Below are 18674 nucleotides of genomic sequence, written 5' to 3' on the forward strand. Positions count from 1 at the left end.
TACGCATTAAAAAGCCTGTATTTATAATTATGGAAGCTTCAGAACATGAGTTTGAAAGTAAAATATTTTCTTTAGATTTTCAGAAAAAAGTTACGCAATTTTATTAACAGAAAACCCAATCTTTTAAACAAAATTTCATTAGAAAAATACTCTGTACTTCAACCGTATGTCTGTTGTTTTAAATAAATTACAACCTATCCCAGTTCTTAGAATCACTTCGTAAATTACTATTGGGTTGTTACATACCAACACGATTTCATGACAGAAAAGTATTGCAAAACAGCGGTTATGGCGCATCAATTCGAAGCTGAAGTTTAATAAAAAACGACTACGTACGTTGAAATCTGCCGCTTAGTGAAAGGGTTAAATCGATTACCGAAATTTCACACTTCTTCGTGGAAGAACGTTAATTTATCGAGCTCTCGAGTCGAACAATACGCTTTCTCGACGCGTGTGTTGGAGCAGATCGCGATATTTATAAGCTGGTAGCCGGGCCAGGCTAAAGAGGCCAGAAGCGTATTAAAGCGTATTTCAGCGAGGCTCGAACGAGGCGAATTAAACAATACCAGCCGAATAATCGAACGCTCGAGTCGAGCGTCCTCGAGGCGAGTACTTTGGTCGTTGAAAATCGAACAAAGAGACAGTTTTCTTTTTTCTTCTTTACCCGACGATTAATTATTCGACACCGTCGCACTCGAGCATCCAGTAAAATCTCTAGGGGGAGAACGAAACTCGCCGGCCAATATTCCATGCATTTATTTTCCCACTTTTCTATGCCTCTCCGCGCAAAGAGCTTATTACCATTGAAACTGAACCCGGAAAACGGATGAACCGTGCGATAATTCGGACAGGTCGATCGTTCTGCATAGATAGACGCTTAACGAGTCGTACTGCTACGTAATTAGCGTTTCGATAATGGTATCAGTATTGTCGGTCGTGAACGAATGTGATTCAACCGTGAAAATAGAGCTGGCTTTGAAATCGTGATTTCTTTTTTCATTTAATAATCAAATTAAAGATCTTTGGTTTTTCAATTATAACAGTGATAATTCTCTATTTTCTTATTTTAGAAAATATTTTTCTAGCCTACGCTAAATTACAGCAAAAATCATTTCTATTATATTGAAACGTTGACTGTCAATTTTGCAAACTTAATTGTAAAATGGTACAGTACTTTCTTTTCAAAGCTTTGGGACACAATTAACCCAGCTCTTCCTATTCGAATATTGTAAACATTTATAGTTCTGAATTTCATTTTATTGCAAGGGGTTGAATCTGATGGACGAAAAATCGGAAATGGCAACGTTCGTTCTGAAAGCATGCACCAGTGAAGAGAAGTGTTTTGCATGGTCATTACACGTGACAAAGTGCACGTTGACACAGCAATATTTTTTCACGAAACTCTAACAACAATTTTCTATCGCGCTTAATTGGCTGCCGATACGTGGAGCGAGGCGAACGACCGTCACAATGAAACTCCAACCTCTCTCGTACATGGTGCGTGTTGCAATTACCGTGACAATTTTCAGGCGCTACAGTCTGTAAATTGATTTCCAGTATCATCGACGATAAAAAAAAAGAAAAATGATTGTTGTCAGAATCGAAGAAATAATTCTTCAACAATTTTTAACCCTTCGTGGGCAAGCTGGGTCGTTTATGTCTGAAACAAATTTCAACTTTTGGATGGCGAACCATGGAGAGAGCGCCAATTTTAATTGCATTTTGTTTCATATAATTTTCATTTTTTAAATTCTACATTATTTCTTCAAAAATTATTCTTTTAAGATATGAAACGCTCTTGTTTAAAAATTGTATATATAGGTAATTTTAGATTAATATTTTGTAAATTTGGGTCTCGATTGACCCAGGCTATGTACAACCTTCAATAATTATCCCAAAATTATGTCAAATTTTTTGAAAGCCAAGAGCAGTAAGAAAATCAGTCGATGACATAAACGACTCGAGTTGATCTTCACTTAAAATTTCAAGTGAAAACATCTGGATATTTAAACATGAATTGCATTTTTTACTTCCAAGTAAGGTTCTTATTATTCCTCGGTTGTGCATATCAAAATGAAAACAATTCGTGAAATTTTGTCGGGACTACATTGCTGCAACCGATCGCCTACGCTTGCAACTTTCTCAGAATATTTTTCTTTCACGAACAGGAACCTTGTAATTTCTTAGAAAACATTTGCACGTATGTTTGCGAGAAAAATCATAGCCGAAATGAATCGTGTGTCGAGCGTGTGCAAACGAGCGAAACACGAGACACGCTTTAACAAAAGGGGACCCCGTAACCTTCGATCGCGTGCACATGACCCACAGTTTGTTTAATTAACTAATGAGCCCCGCCCTGCGTCACGAAACGTCTCGTTTTAGTTGGCTTTTAGTTTGCACACTAGTGCATCAGCCCTCGGTGTTGCGTGTGCAATGTGCACGCACCGTCTGAAAGATGTCAGAAAGCGAGGCCAATCGAGACCCCATCGACGAACTAATCGAAGTTGTTTGAATTTTTATATTTATTTTGTAATCTTTTTGTAGAATCTTGAGTACCGTTTAAACTACTATACTAATAGCAAATGAAGTTTTTGGATTGTTATCTTTAAACAGTAATTATCCCAAAGACAATGTAACTGGAGCGATTAGATAAAAATGGTTGCAGAATGGTTTTTGTAAAAGGGAGTACTTAATAGATCGTTAGAAGTAATAGGAAATTCTACTGATGGTAAAATCAAAATATTTAACCCTTCATGGGCAAGAATATTTTCTATAACTTCTGTGGGTATAGTGGGTCGTTTATGTCCACGACTAATTCTACTAATGTTTTTGACTTTCAAAAAATCTAAACAAATTATGAGATACTTATCGAAAGCTCTACTTTAACCCTTGAATTTTTCCACTTTATAAGGTGTTCGCGAATGAATTATTTACAGAAAACAAAATATAAATCATTCACATTATCCTCTGTGCGAAAAGGAGTACAGTTGTTACAGTCAACTTAAACGATCGCGCATGAAAGGCAGACGATCCGTGACACAAGCAGCTCAGAGGAAATAGTGAATTTTTTCGTGCAATTAAACAGACCGTCGTCGCATCAGCAGAAAGATCGTAGTCCGCTGGAGAAGTATGTAATTAGGTTAAACGCGACGTAAGAACCTTTAAGGCTGTGTCGCGCGATAAAACAGCTGCGGGGCTCGTTAGTCAGGTCTGCAGTATTACCGTGAAATATAACGACAGCCGCTTTAACTGTGTCGCAAGAAGTCAAGAGTGGACTAATCTACGGTAATAATTTGTCTCGCCAGGAACGTTTCTCTCTTGTTTGGGAGCAATTTTTTGACCGTGCCGCGTTATCCTGTTTGAAATCGAGCAAGGACGTTTACCTAAGAGTCACCTTGCAGTTTGAAATGAACATATATATAATAAAAATTAAAATTCATAGCTTAATAAAGATATTAACATGCTAAATTCATGATGGAACAAGAAGATTGAAATTAGTAATTAAACTGAAAATTGAAAATGCATCGCTGCATTGTGTCTTCTGCAAAGTTTCTTGCGCGAAAACTGATTTATATTCAAGAAGCTTCTATTCTGAATAAATCTCCGCTTTTTAGATTGTTCTTTAATGCATGAAAAGAAGATATTCGAAGTTCGAAGGTCGTCAAGAAACTTTGTTGGACGTTTTGAAAAAAGGTTTTCTATTAACCACCGTATAAATATAAAACAACGAAACTTTACTTTAGAGCAGACAAAATTATTGACCCTTTTTTTATATATTCTACAAATTCAAAAATACGAACTTTGTTTTAAAATTAATTATATAGTATGCTTTTGTAATCCACCCGATTTGTTTCTTTTTTAATAAAGCATCATTTAATACCTGGAGAAATTATTCAGAAAATCTCTCCCTTTTATTTCTCACGGTATTAGCATGCGATGTTGATCGCGTGCCACGCTCACAACCACCTTTACGAGCTCGGAAAATAAATTCACCCTCGGCAAGGTAAGAAAGCCATGTCTTGGAATCGTAATAAAATCCACGGGGTGAATTATGGCCGTAGGATGAAGGGGTGACAGTGGAATAAACTCGCGTCGTTATTCGTCAGAAGAAGCTGGAACCTAATACACGACCGGTTCTGGCCTCCGGCAATTTCTGCCTTCAACATTTTCCGCCGGATGTTCCTGCTCGACTAAGAAGAAACAATTTGTCAAAAGAGAATAAATTGGGGTAGCGGAAATGGGCGAAGATGCAAATATCTCCTAAACGTTGAATAAATTTTTACTGGCATAATATTGTAATAACATAATAAAATTGTATGAATTTAACAATTGGTGAAATGAAAATAAATTTAATTAAATTTAAATTTGGTGTAATTGGGTGAAATTAATGAAACATGTCCAAAATGTGTGTTACATGCAAAAATAAAAGAATAAATATGTAACAGAGAGAATATGTGTAAAATGTTCATAATGAAATTATAAAATTTAAAATAATTTAAAATAATAAAATTATAAAATCTCACAATATTCTGTCTTTTACATATTTTAGTTTTGATTTTTACATGTAACTCATTTGAATAGTCCAGTAATTAATATTTAACCCTTGTGAATCATTAACATTTTTTATCACACCTGAACTATATAAGTTGCATATATCACAAAAAATAATATTTTACTGGATGAATATATTTTTCAAATATCTTTATTAAGTTTTATTAAGAAATTGTTAAATATTGAATTTCTGCGCTGGGTTAATTTAACCCGAATGGTGCACGAGGATTAAAATATTAGCTATTGAATTATTTTTCAATTCTTACTCCATTGTTCTCCACGTGAATTCATAAATGTCAACATGGAGAATCTCACACGTGCGAACGAGTTTCTTATCCTCCCAAACGATACGATATCCTCCGGATAGTCGCTTTACGATATCGGTGAGCATAAAGCCGCGGTGTGTTCTTTATCAGCCCAGTTTTGCGTCACTCTAAAGGGACAAAACTCGCGTTTTCGATCGTTCGCGATTGCTTATCTCTTATCGTTTCGCTAAAGTCCGCTAAACCGCTCTGGGGAAAGAAGTTAAGCGAACGAAAGATTTTCTCTGAACTTCTACACGACGTCAGCTAACTTTGAACGTGGTTGATCGAGCGAAGAAAGAAACACGATCGTCGTGAGACGTGATAAAGTAGATGCAGGTGTTCAGCTCTTCCGATAACGATGTAGATCGGTTAAATGTATGCTGAATTATACACGTGTAACTGAATTATTAACACGTTAACGACCACGTCAACGTGCTCCAAATTCTACCAACCAATAACTATACTTTTACTGAATTCATTTATCATTCTAATAATATTCTAATTTATATGTTTAACCTTTTTCACTCCAAAGCTTTTTAATTTTTCATTTCACCAATTTGATACTTATAGACAGAATTTTGCCATTTCTATTTCCGTAAAAATTATACTATGGCAGCATAATTATTATTCCGAGTGCAAAGAATTCTTTTATCTACTGTGGCCTTTACTGTCACAGTAGAAAAGGCCACGTATAGTCAGGCATACTAAACCAGTAATTATTAAAGAAAGGACCAGTTAATTTTCAAATGTCAGCTTCTAAATCTGTACCGCCTATTATTAATATAGTACTGAAATTATTTAAAGTTTGCCTTCTCTTTTCTTTCACTAATTATTTAATTATACAAAATTTGAGGCGTCGGTGAACACCATGGCAGTCAACGTGTTAATTAAATTAAATTTAAAAAACAGTGTTTTTAGATATTCAGAATTAAGTAAATAAGAAAATTCCTTACAAAGTGGTTGACAGATCCCTATGGAAATTTGTGATGGTGAGAATCCATGAAAAGAAGATGCCACGGTATTTCGCATCTAAACGACCCAACTTGTCGCGCGTTATCGAATGACGAAGAGGACGCAAAGTTCGCTGTGTACATATACCGCAGAGGGGATTTTTCACACTATCGAGCGCGCGCAACGTGCGGTTAGGCGATGACGCGGATGCGGAACGGGTCTACGATTTTTCTCGAGACGCGGGAGGGCTGCAGCTAGTTGAAAAGATGTCAGATAAAGCTGATGCCGGTGTAGGTGCGAGGCTCGACGCTGCAGTTGCAGCTGCTGTTGCCGCAGAATCGCCGCAGGGGACGAACCGAACGTGACCGGCGATTCTAGCCACGACCGAACGTTGCAACACGTTCGACCAACGTCGAATTTTCTACGCTCGATTCTGCTTACGAGACGCCCGAGGCTTACCAGCCAAGTCGAAGAGGAAAGCTTCATGACATATGTATGTCAAAAATTCAAAAGAATTAATATCGAGTCATGAAAGAGTAGAAATATTTTAACAAAGGAAATATTATATCACCTGTATTATAAAATTTAAATTTTGCGAAAAAGGAAAATTATCTTTCCTTACAGCGTATTATTACTATTTAATGAAGTAATAATAATGTTGCAACCCTTAATTAGAATTATCTTAATGAACTGAGACTTCATTAAAATGATGGTGTATCAAATGTTGAAAATTAAAAGGCTGAAATTTTCTGAAATATTATCTAAACAGAGGATTGGGTAATAAAAATTGTCAAGAAAATTTATGAACCATGAATCAATCAGCCGGTAGAATCGTAATCGATGCCCGTGAGCGTTCTTCAGCCAATATCCTTCCTGTCGTCCTCGAGGAATCGTTATACTCTCTAAAATGTCCATTTCCTATCCACGTAAACCGATAACTATGATTCACGATGTCGAAGAGCCGTTATTGGAAGGAGATGGTCGCGTCGTAACAAATTCTCGGTCGAACAGTTGCAGTTCGCTTTGCCGCGAAATCGCGGCGCAAGGTGCAATAAAACACCGGAAATTGCCATTTACCGGCCTGGTCCCCTCTTTCACTGTCCGCAGAAAAGCTCATTAGTCGGTGGCTCGATTTCACGGACGTTACACGACTATTCAGCGACCAGAATTTCTTTCGACGTAACGAGAGAAAGATCAGCCCGCAACGAGAATATCGTCGACGTAAAAGCGTCCTCCTTTTCTTTTTCTTATTTCCAGAAAAAAAAAAATATGCCATAATATCGCGAGACAAGATGTTCCTTTTGTACGCGATATGCCGTCCATCAACTTATTCACCGCGCACCGAAATGGAAAAGGGTGGAACGTTAGAAAAACTGTCCTACATACGAGGGTGAACCTGAACGAACAAAGCTGGACGTTCGACATTTTTTGCTCCATAGAAACGTGTCTTTCGGTATAGGATACAAGAGGAGGAAGGAAATTGCAGACAGGATGAGAGACGTCTACTTCTTGCTGGGGGTTGTCAAAATGCTAGCTTACCTTCAAGGTTCGCCATCGAGAACCTATAGCTGTCAATTCTCGGTGTGTTGATGTCCGAGTTGAAAGGCCTGAGGGTCGCTGAGCTCACATTGTCCAGACCCTGAAACATCAATTTAGTTGAATGTTAGTGATGGTAGATAATTTTATTCTCGTTCTCATTGAAAAGTGTATCTGTTTCTACTTTAGTATCAGTGCAATAAAAATTCCACCACTAGTTGATATACCGTAAACACTATTTTACAATACTTTTAACCCTCTAAAAAATATTATTTATTTATAGTAAAAGAAGTAATAATTTCATTTTTCAAAGCATCTATTATAAATCTTTACTGTCTACTCTCAAAGCAGTGTTTTGTATCAAGAATATAACGCAATAAGTGCGGGATTATAAATTACTATGACAATTATGTTTAGACAAACATATGTGTTCACCGTCTGCAAAGGGTTAATTCTGAATTAGAACGTAAAATTTACGTTCTAAAATTGAATTCTGAATTTCTACTCTAAATCCCATTTGTTCAAACGTCAAGAAGAACCCAATCCACAGAAAACCATCCGCAATACAAATTTAGATTTCCTTTCACCCATCAATTCTGCGTTTCAAAACCGTGCGTTCCGGCTGAAGGTAAATTTATTTACCACCCCGGAACGATTGCGTTTCACGAAGGAAACACAGAGCCCGTCAAAAGACTGGCAACGGAAGCGGATCTGGAAACGCGAGTTGAATTCATCCCGGCACCTGCTTTCAATGTTCCTAGCAACGAGTCCGCTCGATCGGTAATCCATTCGGTATCCGTTTTACGCTCTCAGCTCAACTGAAAATGCGATTTGCCCGAGACTCTGGATTCGTTCACCCAATTTCCTTCTGGCCAATAACTCCGCTGCTCTCCGATCAGTTTCGCGACACCGCTGAACGCGACGAAATTTCGCGATTCTGCTGTTTTTCACGCGAAAACGGTCGCATCGTGGATGAAATACGGGCCAGAGTTACCGAGGGTTGCGGTACAGACAACTGGAAAACTTCCAGGCTGTTCAATTGTTTTGTAGCTACGTGGCCTGAACGATAACGACTCGTCGAAACGACGAGTTGGCTCCGATACTGGCTGCCTCTTGTATCGTTCCGCTTCTGGAGAAACTTTATGCAAGGGATGTTTGCACGCTAGTAAGTTTGCCCTTTTCTTGGTGCGCTGGAATGTTATCGAAGAACGTTTGAATATTCGAAATTCTCTTTTAGAAGAAATTCTGTAAATTCTAGCAACAGAATTCTTGTGTCTGTAGAAAAAGACATTTCGAAAATTTCTGTCCAGCTCAAAGATCCGCTTCTCTCGCGATGGCGCACGGCTAGCGGACTTCCGCGTTTTGAACCATTAGCTGTAAATAATGCGAGAGAGCCAAGTTGCCTGCTCGGCCGTGTGTATACATGCAACGTTCTACGGCGGTTAATCAAGCAACAGCTCCACACGGTGAGCACACAATGCCTCTAGCCACGACACATACACACACACACGCACACACGTTTGTGACAAAACGTTCCAACGGACAGGAGAAAACTGGGCTGGCCGTGTGTACACCGTGTACACGTTCCGCTACGCCCGATAGATCGCCTCTTCTCTTCTCTTCTCCTCACTTCGAGCCTACTCTTTCCTCTCTGTGTGTACCCGAGGGCACACGGGATCCCATGGGTCGTTCTATCGGCGATTCTTCGACGGCTGAGAGCGTGCTTGCGAGTGAAGCGACTGGAAGCGCAGGGGTTGTTCGTAAACGATAGGGTGAAGTCGCTTGAAACTGCTTAGAACGCCTGATAACTACTTTGCAGCCTGATACGGGTACAAAGGACGAGATTCTTGATGTTTTTCAAACGTGTTTATCAGAACAGTATCAATCTTTCACGCGCTTTCGCATGGAAACTGTCCATTATACGAAGGATACTATCAGCATGTTACATACGGAGAGTCTGATACGATTTGATGACATAAAATTATTGGAAAATAGCACTTGTTGTATATCAATTTAAAGTTTAAGATTTCGTGAAAATAGCTGTATAAATAGTTCGTTAATATTCATAATATAAAAAAGGCTGGGGCTATTTATAGCAAGCGATGATCAATATTGGAACATAGAAAGTTTGTCACGGTTCGATGATATAAAATTGAATAAAAATAAAGTGATGATGTGAAAATGGATACATTCACAGATAACAGTATAATTTTCATGAATTTTCATAGCAGCTTGCTGCATCAAGATCCTGGGAACCTGTGATATCAAAGCATACCATGCTAGTACATAGCTATGTTACGGATCATTGATCATCAATTTCTAGTTGTAATTCATCGTCCCGACAGAACCGAAGCTGTAAAGCTATTAATATCTTTGATTTGTGTAAGCTGCAATTGGTTTATGCAGTACTACTCCCAGAAGACAAGCATATTTTTCATTCCCAAAATACACTAATTATAATTCCTGCAGAAGCCTCATTTGATTTCGAATATACCCTAACAAATTTAATAATTTCAATAGGTACACTTTGTTTCACATCAAAATTGCAATCCATAATTTATTCCCCTTTTTATACTTTTAATTACCAATAAATATCTGAACATTTCTGTGGGGTTCTATGGATTCAATAATGCCATTGTATCCACACGATACAATGACCAGTATGCATGTTACGGGTTAAACAGAGGTAAAGAGCAAAATACCCATGAAAAATAAAGAAATGTTCATTTTCGAGATCAGTGAGGCGCATCAAGCCCGATAAATCGAGGCTGGCGAACGAAAAAGGGTCTCGCTCGCGTTACACAGCAGTATCGGCTAGTCTCCCATTGGCTTGACCATTGGTGTGGGTGTGAATGTGGTGAACGACCCGGTAACCACCATTCGGCCAACAGGCACAACAATTAGATTCGAGTGGATAAGCCGACTCTTCCTGTAATGCGAAACTCGTGGATGTTATGCTCGTCGTATCTCTCGCGCATTGTCACGGATATTCAGCCGTGTTATTGACGTGCGCACGGTCAAGATACCACGCCGCGATAAGGCTACGAATTTCTCGAGATACTCTCTTGCCAATTGCCCGCCGAGAAGTTAATCGATCCTGAAAGCAATTCTCGAAAAGCGGCCGAGCACCGAGGTACGGCCGAGCGGAATGTTATCCGTCTGTTGAATGTGCTATTCGAAAAGTATCGGGCCGAGTCGAGTTACCGGACGATTCCGGAGAACGAGACAACTATCCAAAGTGAAGGGAACAAGCGTGCACTTGGCGGACTAATATGCAAAATCAACGGACAATTCGGCATGTTTGAACTTTCAGTGTCGCGTTTCTTAGCGTACTTTATTCTGCGTGGGTCGTTTTAAGCGACGTATGTATATTTATGTCACTGAAAAATGGTAAATGATCGCTGAGACATAATGGAATACTGGAATTTTTTTTAAAGGTTGTTGTATGTTAAATAGATTTCGAAACATAGAAAGTCTGACATAATTTTATGACATAAAAGTGTTACGAAATAGCTCATATGGTATACCAATTTAAAGTTCAAATTTGATAAAAATGGCTATATAAAGGTTTCATTAATATTCTTAATATAAAATGGCTGATTGTTAAGTAAAGAAAACAATGACCAATTTTGAAACGTATAGAATCTGACATCATTTCATGGCATAAAAGTATTGCAAAATAGCAAATAAGATACATAAATTCGAAGCTTAAAATTGAATGAACACAATGACATAAGGTCCCATCAATACTCTTACTACAAAATGGCTAGTTGCTCGTTGAAACAATAACTTCAGCTTCGTATTGTCCATTAGCGAATATTCAATTTCCGTTCGCTTGTATCTCAAAATGGTAATGAATGAATTAATTATTATGAATATCGAGGAAATGTAATACAATGTCACGTTTCATATTTAGATATTTTAAAGAATTAAATAATTGCCATTATCAAATTTTATTCCTACAGTCTAATTCCTCAAGGTGTTAATTACATCTTAAGGGGAGGAAAATTCTAATAATTATTGCAATTAAAATTAAACAGTCTCTTGGGAATTTGACACCCATGTCTCCATGAAATAGGAACTTTAAATATTCCATCTAACAATGAACTCGAATCAATCTAACTTCCGTTTGGTGTCGCAGAAAAGCAAGTTCCACCCAGAGACATTTCACTGTCAAGAGTTGCTGATCCCTCGAGAACTCCTCCACCGATGATGTAATAATTTCCACACCGCTCGGGAAGTGCCCTTAAATTTTTCATGGCCACAAGTCAAAAAAACCGCGGCGAAAAATGAAAAGAGCAGAAAGCTCGCACTCGTTGAATGTCAGTTTATACTCGAGGAAAGAGAGCCGCGTTTGCTCTCGACTCGACTCCACTTTCTCCTTTCACGCTGCCCTCGAGAGGGCTCGCATTTTTCACGGAAAAAAGCCAAGAGCGGAGAGGCACGAGGCCTGGCGCCAATTTATTTTCCTCGATGCCTCTCGTCGAGCTTTATTACTCGATAGTAAAAGCCGCGTAAAAGATCGAGCTTTCCTTGATTCGACTAACGAACGATGAAAAACTTTCCTCCGGGCTGTTTCGAAGAAATCTACTGAAAAAAAGTCTTGTACGGTGAAGAAAACTCGAAGTTCAATGAAGCGATGGTGAAAAGTTTCTTTGTTGCATTATAGTAGTTTAATTTACTGGATTTTTGTTGATTGAGAAATTGGAACTTTTATCAATTTCTAGCTTTCATCCCCTAGAGTTTGCTTTGAAAAAAAATTCCAAGCCTAAATGATGTGCAAATTTATTCAAAATACATTGCAAGAATCCATCATGTATTACAAGAAAAATGGCAAGCTAAAGTAAGAAACATGTCGAGGACATAAAACCACCCCTTCCATCAGGAAATAGACTGTTATCCAGTACAGGAAGCGGGAAACAACCCCTTGGAAAATGCAAGCGCATTTGTATGCATCCGTGGCATCCGATGCATCAAAAATAGTTAACGAGAAAATGGGGATCAGACTCGAGGCTAAATCTTAATCAACGTTCGAGAAGCTCGCGGATAAATCGAGCTCGTGTTTGAGGATCGAAAAATACCGGGTTATTCACTGGCTAAAGTCAGGATCAGAGGGTTGAAATAAAAGTAAAGAGGAGTCACGTTTCGTGGAAAGTCTGATGAACGATACGTCGAGGGAGAAAAAAAATACCTCGAAATGTATTTAATCCTCTTCTTGGCTCCGAATACGGAGACACTGACCGAGCGAGAAAAATACGTGATTTGTCACCGTCCCGGCGTATCCCAACCCCCTGTCGCAATGCCGCTTCGTGCCAAGACGTTGTTTTCCCGTCGTTTCACGGATAGCGAAGTTCACAGCGACGACGAATAGTTCTTTGTATCGAAATCTTAGTGATACTCTTTCAGACTATCGCGACATTTCCATGAATGAATACGACGGCAGACTGTGCTGCTTCGAGCGTGAAATTTTGTATAATTTTTTCCTTTAACCCTCCTATGTTATTCATACTGTTATCCTATGACATTTCAAAAGTAGAAACCATAACGAAAATTAAAAATACAGTCCTTATTAAATTTACTTTTTCTAAGAAAAATTTGTCTATAATTAAATAACCTGATAAAAATGGGAAATTCTATTAAACACAATAAAGATAATTATTTTATCTCCCAATAATACCAAATTAAATAATTTATTTTTACATTACTGAGGGTTTGGCAGGTTTGAATAATTATCATTTTTCAAATTGAAAGCAATAACAACATTTCAAAATTTTTTCATTGCTTTCATGAGGTTCAAAATTGATCTATTTTTACTATTATTTTTTCTAATTTTATTTTTATAGGGAAACGTATCTTCTTGAAGAGAATTCGATTTCCTGCAAAATGTCATCTATCGCGACCAGGAATTCTCGTTTACTTGGTGCAACGGATAGAAGTGTCTCGTTCATTCAGAACATCTTTCCGCGGGATGGTCACTTATTACGTGGAGCAGAGTGTTTTAAGCGTGGAAACCGGTTCGGAAAACGCAATGCTACGCGGAGAGGAAGCGAGTTACAATTTCTCGGAACTCGTTCCACCTGGAACAGCTCTGCTTAAGCGGGGTCTCCTAATACATGCATAATTTCATCTTCCACTTCGTAACCCCGGACTCGACTCTTTTCCTCCCGACCGGTGCGTCGTTCATGCACCGGTGGGACCATTTTTGGGAAACGTAAGAGGCCGTGTCAGCAATCCGCATAATCAAATGTAAACGAGGACGGTAGCAAGTGGTCGAATTTATGATCCTTCCGACCAGTAAAAGTTTAACCGATGATCCTTGAGAAATCGTACTATATAAATGCATTGCGTTGGGAAATTTATGGAAATCGTATTCAAAACCAAAAAGGAACCTAAATCCTATCGTATTTCCATCTTTATTCCTTTTTATCTGGTTTTTTATCAACACCTTGATTGCCATGAGTTTAATAAAATAGAATAATTAATTCTCAATCAATGGTGGTTGATTTACGAAACGAATTTTCAAACAAAGGACTTTCGTACATCGGAAAAATAATGTTTAAAAGAAATTAAATTTAAATTCTGAATCATAAGTTGGATCAGCGAAGACTCTGTCAGCTGGAAGTCAAGCAGAACAAAAGAAAGAAAACTGAATAATATTACTATTACACGAGGAATAATAGTATATTAATGGCTTAAAGTGAAAAATTAAATGATCGTACCATTAACAAGCACCGCAAACGGATGTACTTATGTAATACAGCATGGTGTAATTGCTATTATTCAGGATACCATCATTTTTCATTTAAACTCGCCGACTACCATGATCGACATTTCCAATGCAATTTTATTGCAGTAATTAATGAAAGAAAAAGGAAGGTCAAATTTTCAAATCAGTTTCCTATATCTACAGTAATTAACCGGTGAATAAGTTATGAAATGATATTTAGAATTTCCATTAATTTCGTTTTCAATTATTCAATTATATTAAATATACATCTAGAAGTAATCACCACTGACACGTAGGATAATCAAAGTGCTAATAATTATTAATGTAAAATTGTAATTATCATAAGAACAATAAATTCAACCATTTCCCATCGTTCCCTTTCTCATGGTTTTACTCACGTCTTCCTGTGCCTTGTGGCTTTTCCATCGAAAAAATCTGTCCATTTGGCAGGCCTGGTAAGTCTCCCGACTTCTAATGATCTTCTAACAATTTCACATCATTTTGTTTAATAATTGTTTTAACAATGAGAGTTGCTATCTCTGTGGGCGTACATACCCAACATAATTATATCATTTACGTAATATATGTAGAAACTAACAGTGATTTTATAGACATTTAACCTTCATCCATCTTGCAATTATCATCAATCTTAATTCATCGTATGATAAATCCTCATTAAATCGGATCAAATTGATCATCTTGATGGTTAATAGTTTTCCTGCTATATTCTCTAGTTTTCATGGTTAGTCTTTCTATACCAAAGACCACGTTATAAAAAGGAAAGAAAGGGTAACACGGTGTCGTGGCAACGACAGTCCTTGAACCTGGCCGAGCGATCGTTTAATGATAGTCATCGTGGATCGGTCTGGGTCTTCGCTCGCAATACTATTCGAGCTGCTTCACAATAACGAAATCATTTCTTCGATTCAACTTCCTTGATTTCCGGAGTTCGAATGAATCACTGATAGATACATCACGTCGTGTAACTGGAGACTTTCACTCGTGACGTTTAGAAACTTTGAACTTTATTAAATACATTTAATGTTTTTCTTCATTGTCACTTGTCAATCTTTTAAAAACATATTTGTCATACATCAGTTATCCTGAAGTGATCGAAACGTGGAAAATTATGGAATGTACATTTCATCACTTGGACATTTTTCAGATCAGTCACTTATGTACATTTATGACAAATGATCTAATTAATTTCTATGACAGTTGGGGCACCTGGGAGGATCTTTGCCAAACCCAATAGAATTTTAGAATCCTTATTTCATTTTCAAACTTACTCGCTTTGTCTTTTAAATCACTATATTCATTAGCAATTAGCAAACTATGAATTATTGGATCGTAATTACATTTGTGATTGAATGGTCAATCCCATGATCAATCCCATTTGGCCCATTTTCCTTTGAATGTCACATTTGAACTTGAAATCCATTCGGATTCTCCTGAATAACTAATGATCCTTATGGTTTAATTGATACATTAACATCGAGAAAATTTCAGATCGATGGTATCAAGGATCGAGAATCAAGGTGGACAGTTGAAAGCTGTCACAGGTGAACTTGGGAACCACTTGGATTTTCCTTTGGAGTACCGATTTCTGACCGCCCAGAAAAGGACGCACTGACGTCGAGAAAATTGTCGATTTATTTAATGGAGGATCGAGAATCAAGGTGGAAGGTTCGAAGCGGTCACGGAGGTGCAACGTGATCGCGACTAGCGTGCTATTGCGAGTACTGGATGCTGATCCGCGAGGGATTCAACGTGGAGCCGGTCGGTTCCTCGTCCCTTGCCCTCTCGATTCCCTCCTCAACGTAAACCATAGAGCGGAGAAACGGCTCTCTCTCTCTCTCTCTCTCTCTTTCACCTTTCCCTTGCTGTTCAATGTCCAACACGCGCATGTGCGGCTATCGATTCCGCTTGTTCCCGCAGGAACACACAGGACTACAACGATGCTCTTTCCTGCGCAACGCTGCGTGGAAATCGTCCAAAGTCCTGCGAGATCTCTGACTGCCGGAGATACGAGGACGATGCGGATAAGGATCCGAACGGGCTTGGCTATCAACTAATTTTTGTTGGATCGATTGCGAATCTCATGTTTCAAGGATCCTTTTCAGGATTTTATTTTAAATGATTTATAATAATAATTGTATATTAAGTGGTTACAATAAATAGTCTTTAACACAGATTCACTGATGCACTGATTTAATTAATTAATTATTATTAAGGATACGAATAATTAATTTTGAATTTAGACTTCTAATTATTCCCATAGTGCTAATTATAATTTCTTGTATTAAGAAAAGTAGTCCTTTGATGGTGGACAGGACTTCAAAGTCCTGGATTTAAATTACGATATTAGTATAATTAATGTTAAAATAAATTGATGACGTGAAAATGAATATAATGAAAGGATGGTTGGCGAGTTTTTGGTCCTAGCTGCTCCCGTTGATTAAACGGGCTTAATTAAAAGAATTTAACGAACGACGTCTTGGCTTCAAGCAAAATTAATTAAAGACGAAACCGCATCGATGCACCGATGCACCGCTTCTACCTAATCTCCCTTATGATTTTCCCTTGAGAAAACTATACGCGATCGAGAAGCGAAACAAAGTAATTAAATCTTCGTAGAAATTCTTCTGTATAAGACCAGCGAAACTTTTCTAGGAAAATAAATTATAATTGTTTTAGTACTTAAATAGAGAAATATTAAATATAAATTTAATAATTCTCTAGAAATGTTGAACTATCTTCCTGTTATACTTTTAGAGAATAAATCATGCTTCAAAAACTTTCAAACTCATTAAACTACCCAGCTCTCGTTTCATTATAATAATATTAAAGATAAATTTAAAATTTAGATAAAATCTTCCTATTTTCCTTCAATATTCAAGAAGCATTCTTTAAAAATTCTAAAACTAATAAAATATTACTTCTAGAAAAAACATCAAAAGAAGGAAAGTAATAATAATAATCCTTTAGAAATACCCACCTACCCAATCAAAAAATGATCAAATAATTTTCCTGAATTTTCCTGCTACTCTGTCAGAGAATCCCTACCATTCCCTAAAAATTCTCCATCACTCTGGAAAGGCTCTCGGAAAAGATTCTCAAACCTACCAAACCACCAACCAGGAAGACACGATTCGAAGATCATTCAGCTCCAAAATCCTTTCAAATGTTCCTTTGGTCCTTCCGAATCGACGCGTCGACGAATTGAACGGAGTCGTCTTGTTTGCGGACCCCAGGTTACACTCGATGCAACCCTCGAAACCGATGGTACCGTAACAACTCTCCGGCCATGGGGGAGGGAGGGGGGTGAATTACCCTCCCCCTGACCCCATAGGGTGGAAAACGGGGGTCACAGGGACTCGTTGGACCAGCAGCTCGATGCATTCACTCAGGTGCTGCATTCGAACTCGTTCGTGCGTTTACGTACCTACACCAACCTGCGACACAGGGGGTGGATACGAAGGGATGCAGCCCTAGCAATTGCCTGTGTCCAGTCCCCTCCCTGGTGAAAAATTTCACTCGCTATAAAAAAGACTCGGGATCCTGCGATATCCTTAATGTTCTCTTTTAATGACGATGTTTGGGCTCTCTGTTTTTGAATACACTTTCTTTCTTTTTAGTGACATTAATTAAAATACGTCGTTGTTATTCTGGTAATTAGATTTCAAATTAATTGATTTGGACCCAGATTGTGATAGGAAAATTTGAGATATTTTATCTTTTACAGTCTTCTGTAATTAACAGATGATTTTGAAAAAGTTTCAAAGTGAAAAATAAACTTTCAAATCCATAATATTCTTGTTATCAGAAATTAAAAGTGTTCTTGGTGAAAATTTTGTTATACAAAGAAAGTAGAAAGCTGAAAACATTGCGTGATGCTGAATCTAATTCAACGAGATAAAACAAATACGAAATTAGAGAAAATTGCTAGAAAGTTTTTTTTTATTGTGTGTATCAATTGATCTACTTGAAAGCTGTAATTATAAGGAAATATTAAAGATATAAAGATACAGATAGGAGATATCTGAATTTAATCTTTGTGGAAACTGAATCACACGATTATATTTGTTCTGGAATTAACAATTATCAGACTTTTTTAATTCCTATCTTTTAATATTTCTTTAAAAGTACAGCTTATACTTATAAAAATTTATTTAAAATCAACGTATACTTGCATTTATAGTGTGTCGCAGCAAACGCGGCCTTTTTCACTGTGGCAGTCAAAGTGTTAACGCAATTAATTTACGCCTCACGTGAAAACGGATGTGTATTATACGACGCGCTATAATTGCAATTATGCAGGATACGATCGTTTCATTTTTTAAATTTAATCTTTCCGCTTACTACCTGACATAATTAATATAATATTAACGCTTTAATGGTTGACGACGTCCCACTGACGTGAGAAATCATACTACTGAAATGATTTGCTCAATTATTCTTATATTAATTATATAGTTAAAATCATTTCTCAGTTAATTCTTGATAAAAATACCAACTACCGGTGAAAGTTACTTTCATGGCATCAATTAATTCTTTTTTTTAAATTCTATTAATAAATAAATTGATGGTGCTGATAATATAAT

General features: G+C 37.5%; 1 protein-coding gene across 3 annotated transcripts in view; it reads right to left on the reverse strand.

Annotated features, from left to right (window-relative positions):
* Window positions 1-18674, reverse strand: part of LOC114871459 (amyloid beta A4 precursor protein-binding family B member 1-interacting protein-like) — a 138019-nt gene that overhangs the window by 14865 nt on the left and 104480 nt on the right. For all 3 annotated transcript variants that reach the window (XM_029177384.2, XM_029177382.2, XM_029177383.2), the window contains one exon: window positions 7347-7446. In XM_029177384.2, coding sequence (XP_029033217.2) covers window positions 7347-7446 — 100 coding nt within the window. The remainder of the gene's footprint in view (window positions 1-7346; window positions 7447-18674) is intronic.

Source organism: Osmia bicornis, chromosome 2 (assembly GCF_907164935.1).
Source record: "Osmia bicornis bicornis chromosome 2, iOsmBic2.1, whole genome shotgun sequence".
Classification (NCBI taxonomy): domain Eukaryota; kingdom Metazoa; phylum Arthropoda; class Insecta; order Hymenoptera; family Megachilidae; genus Osmia; species Osmia bicornis.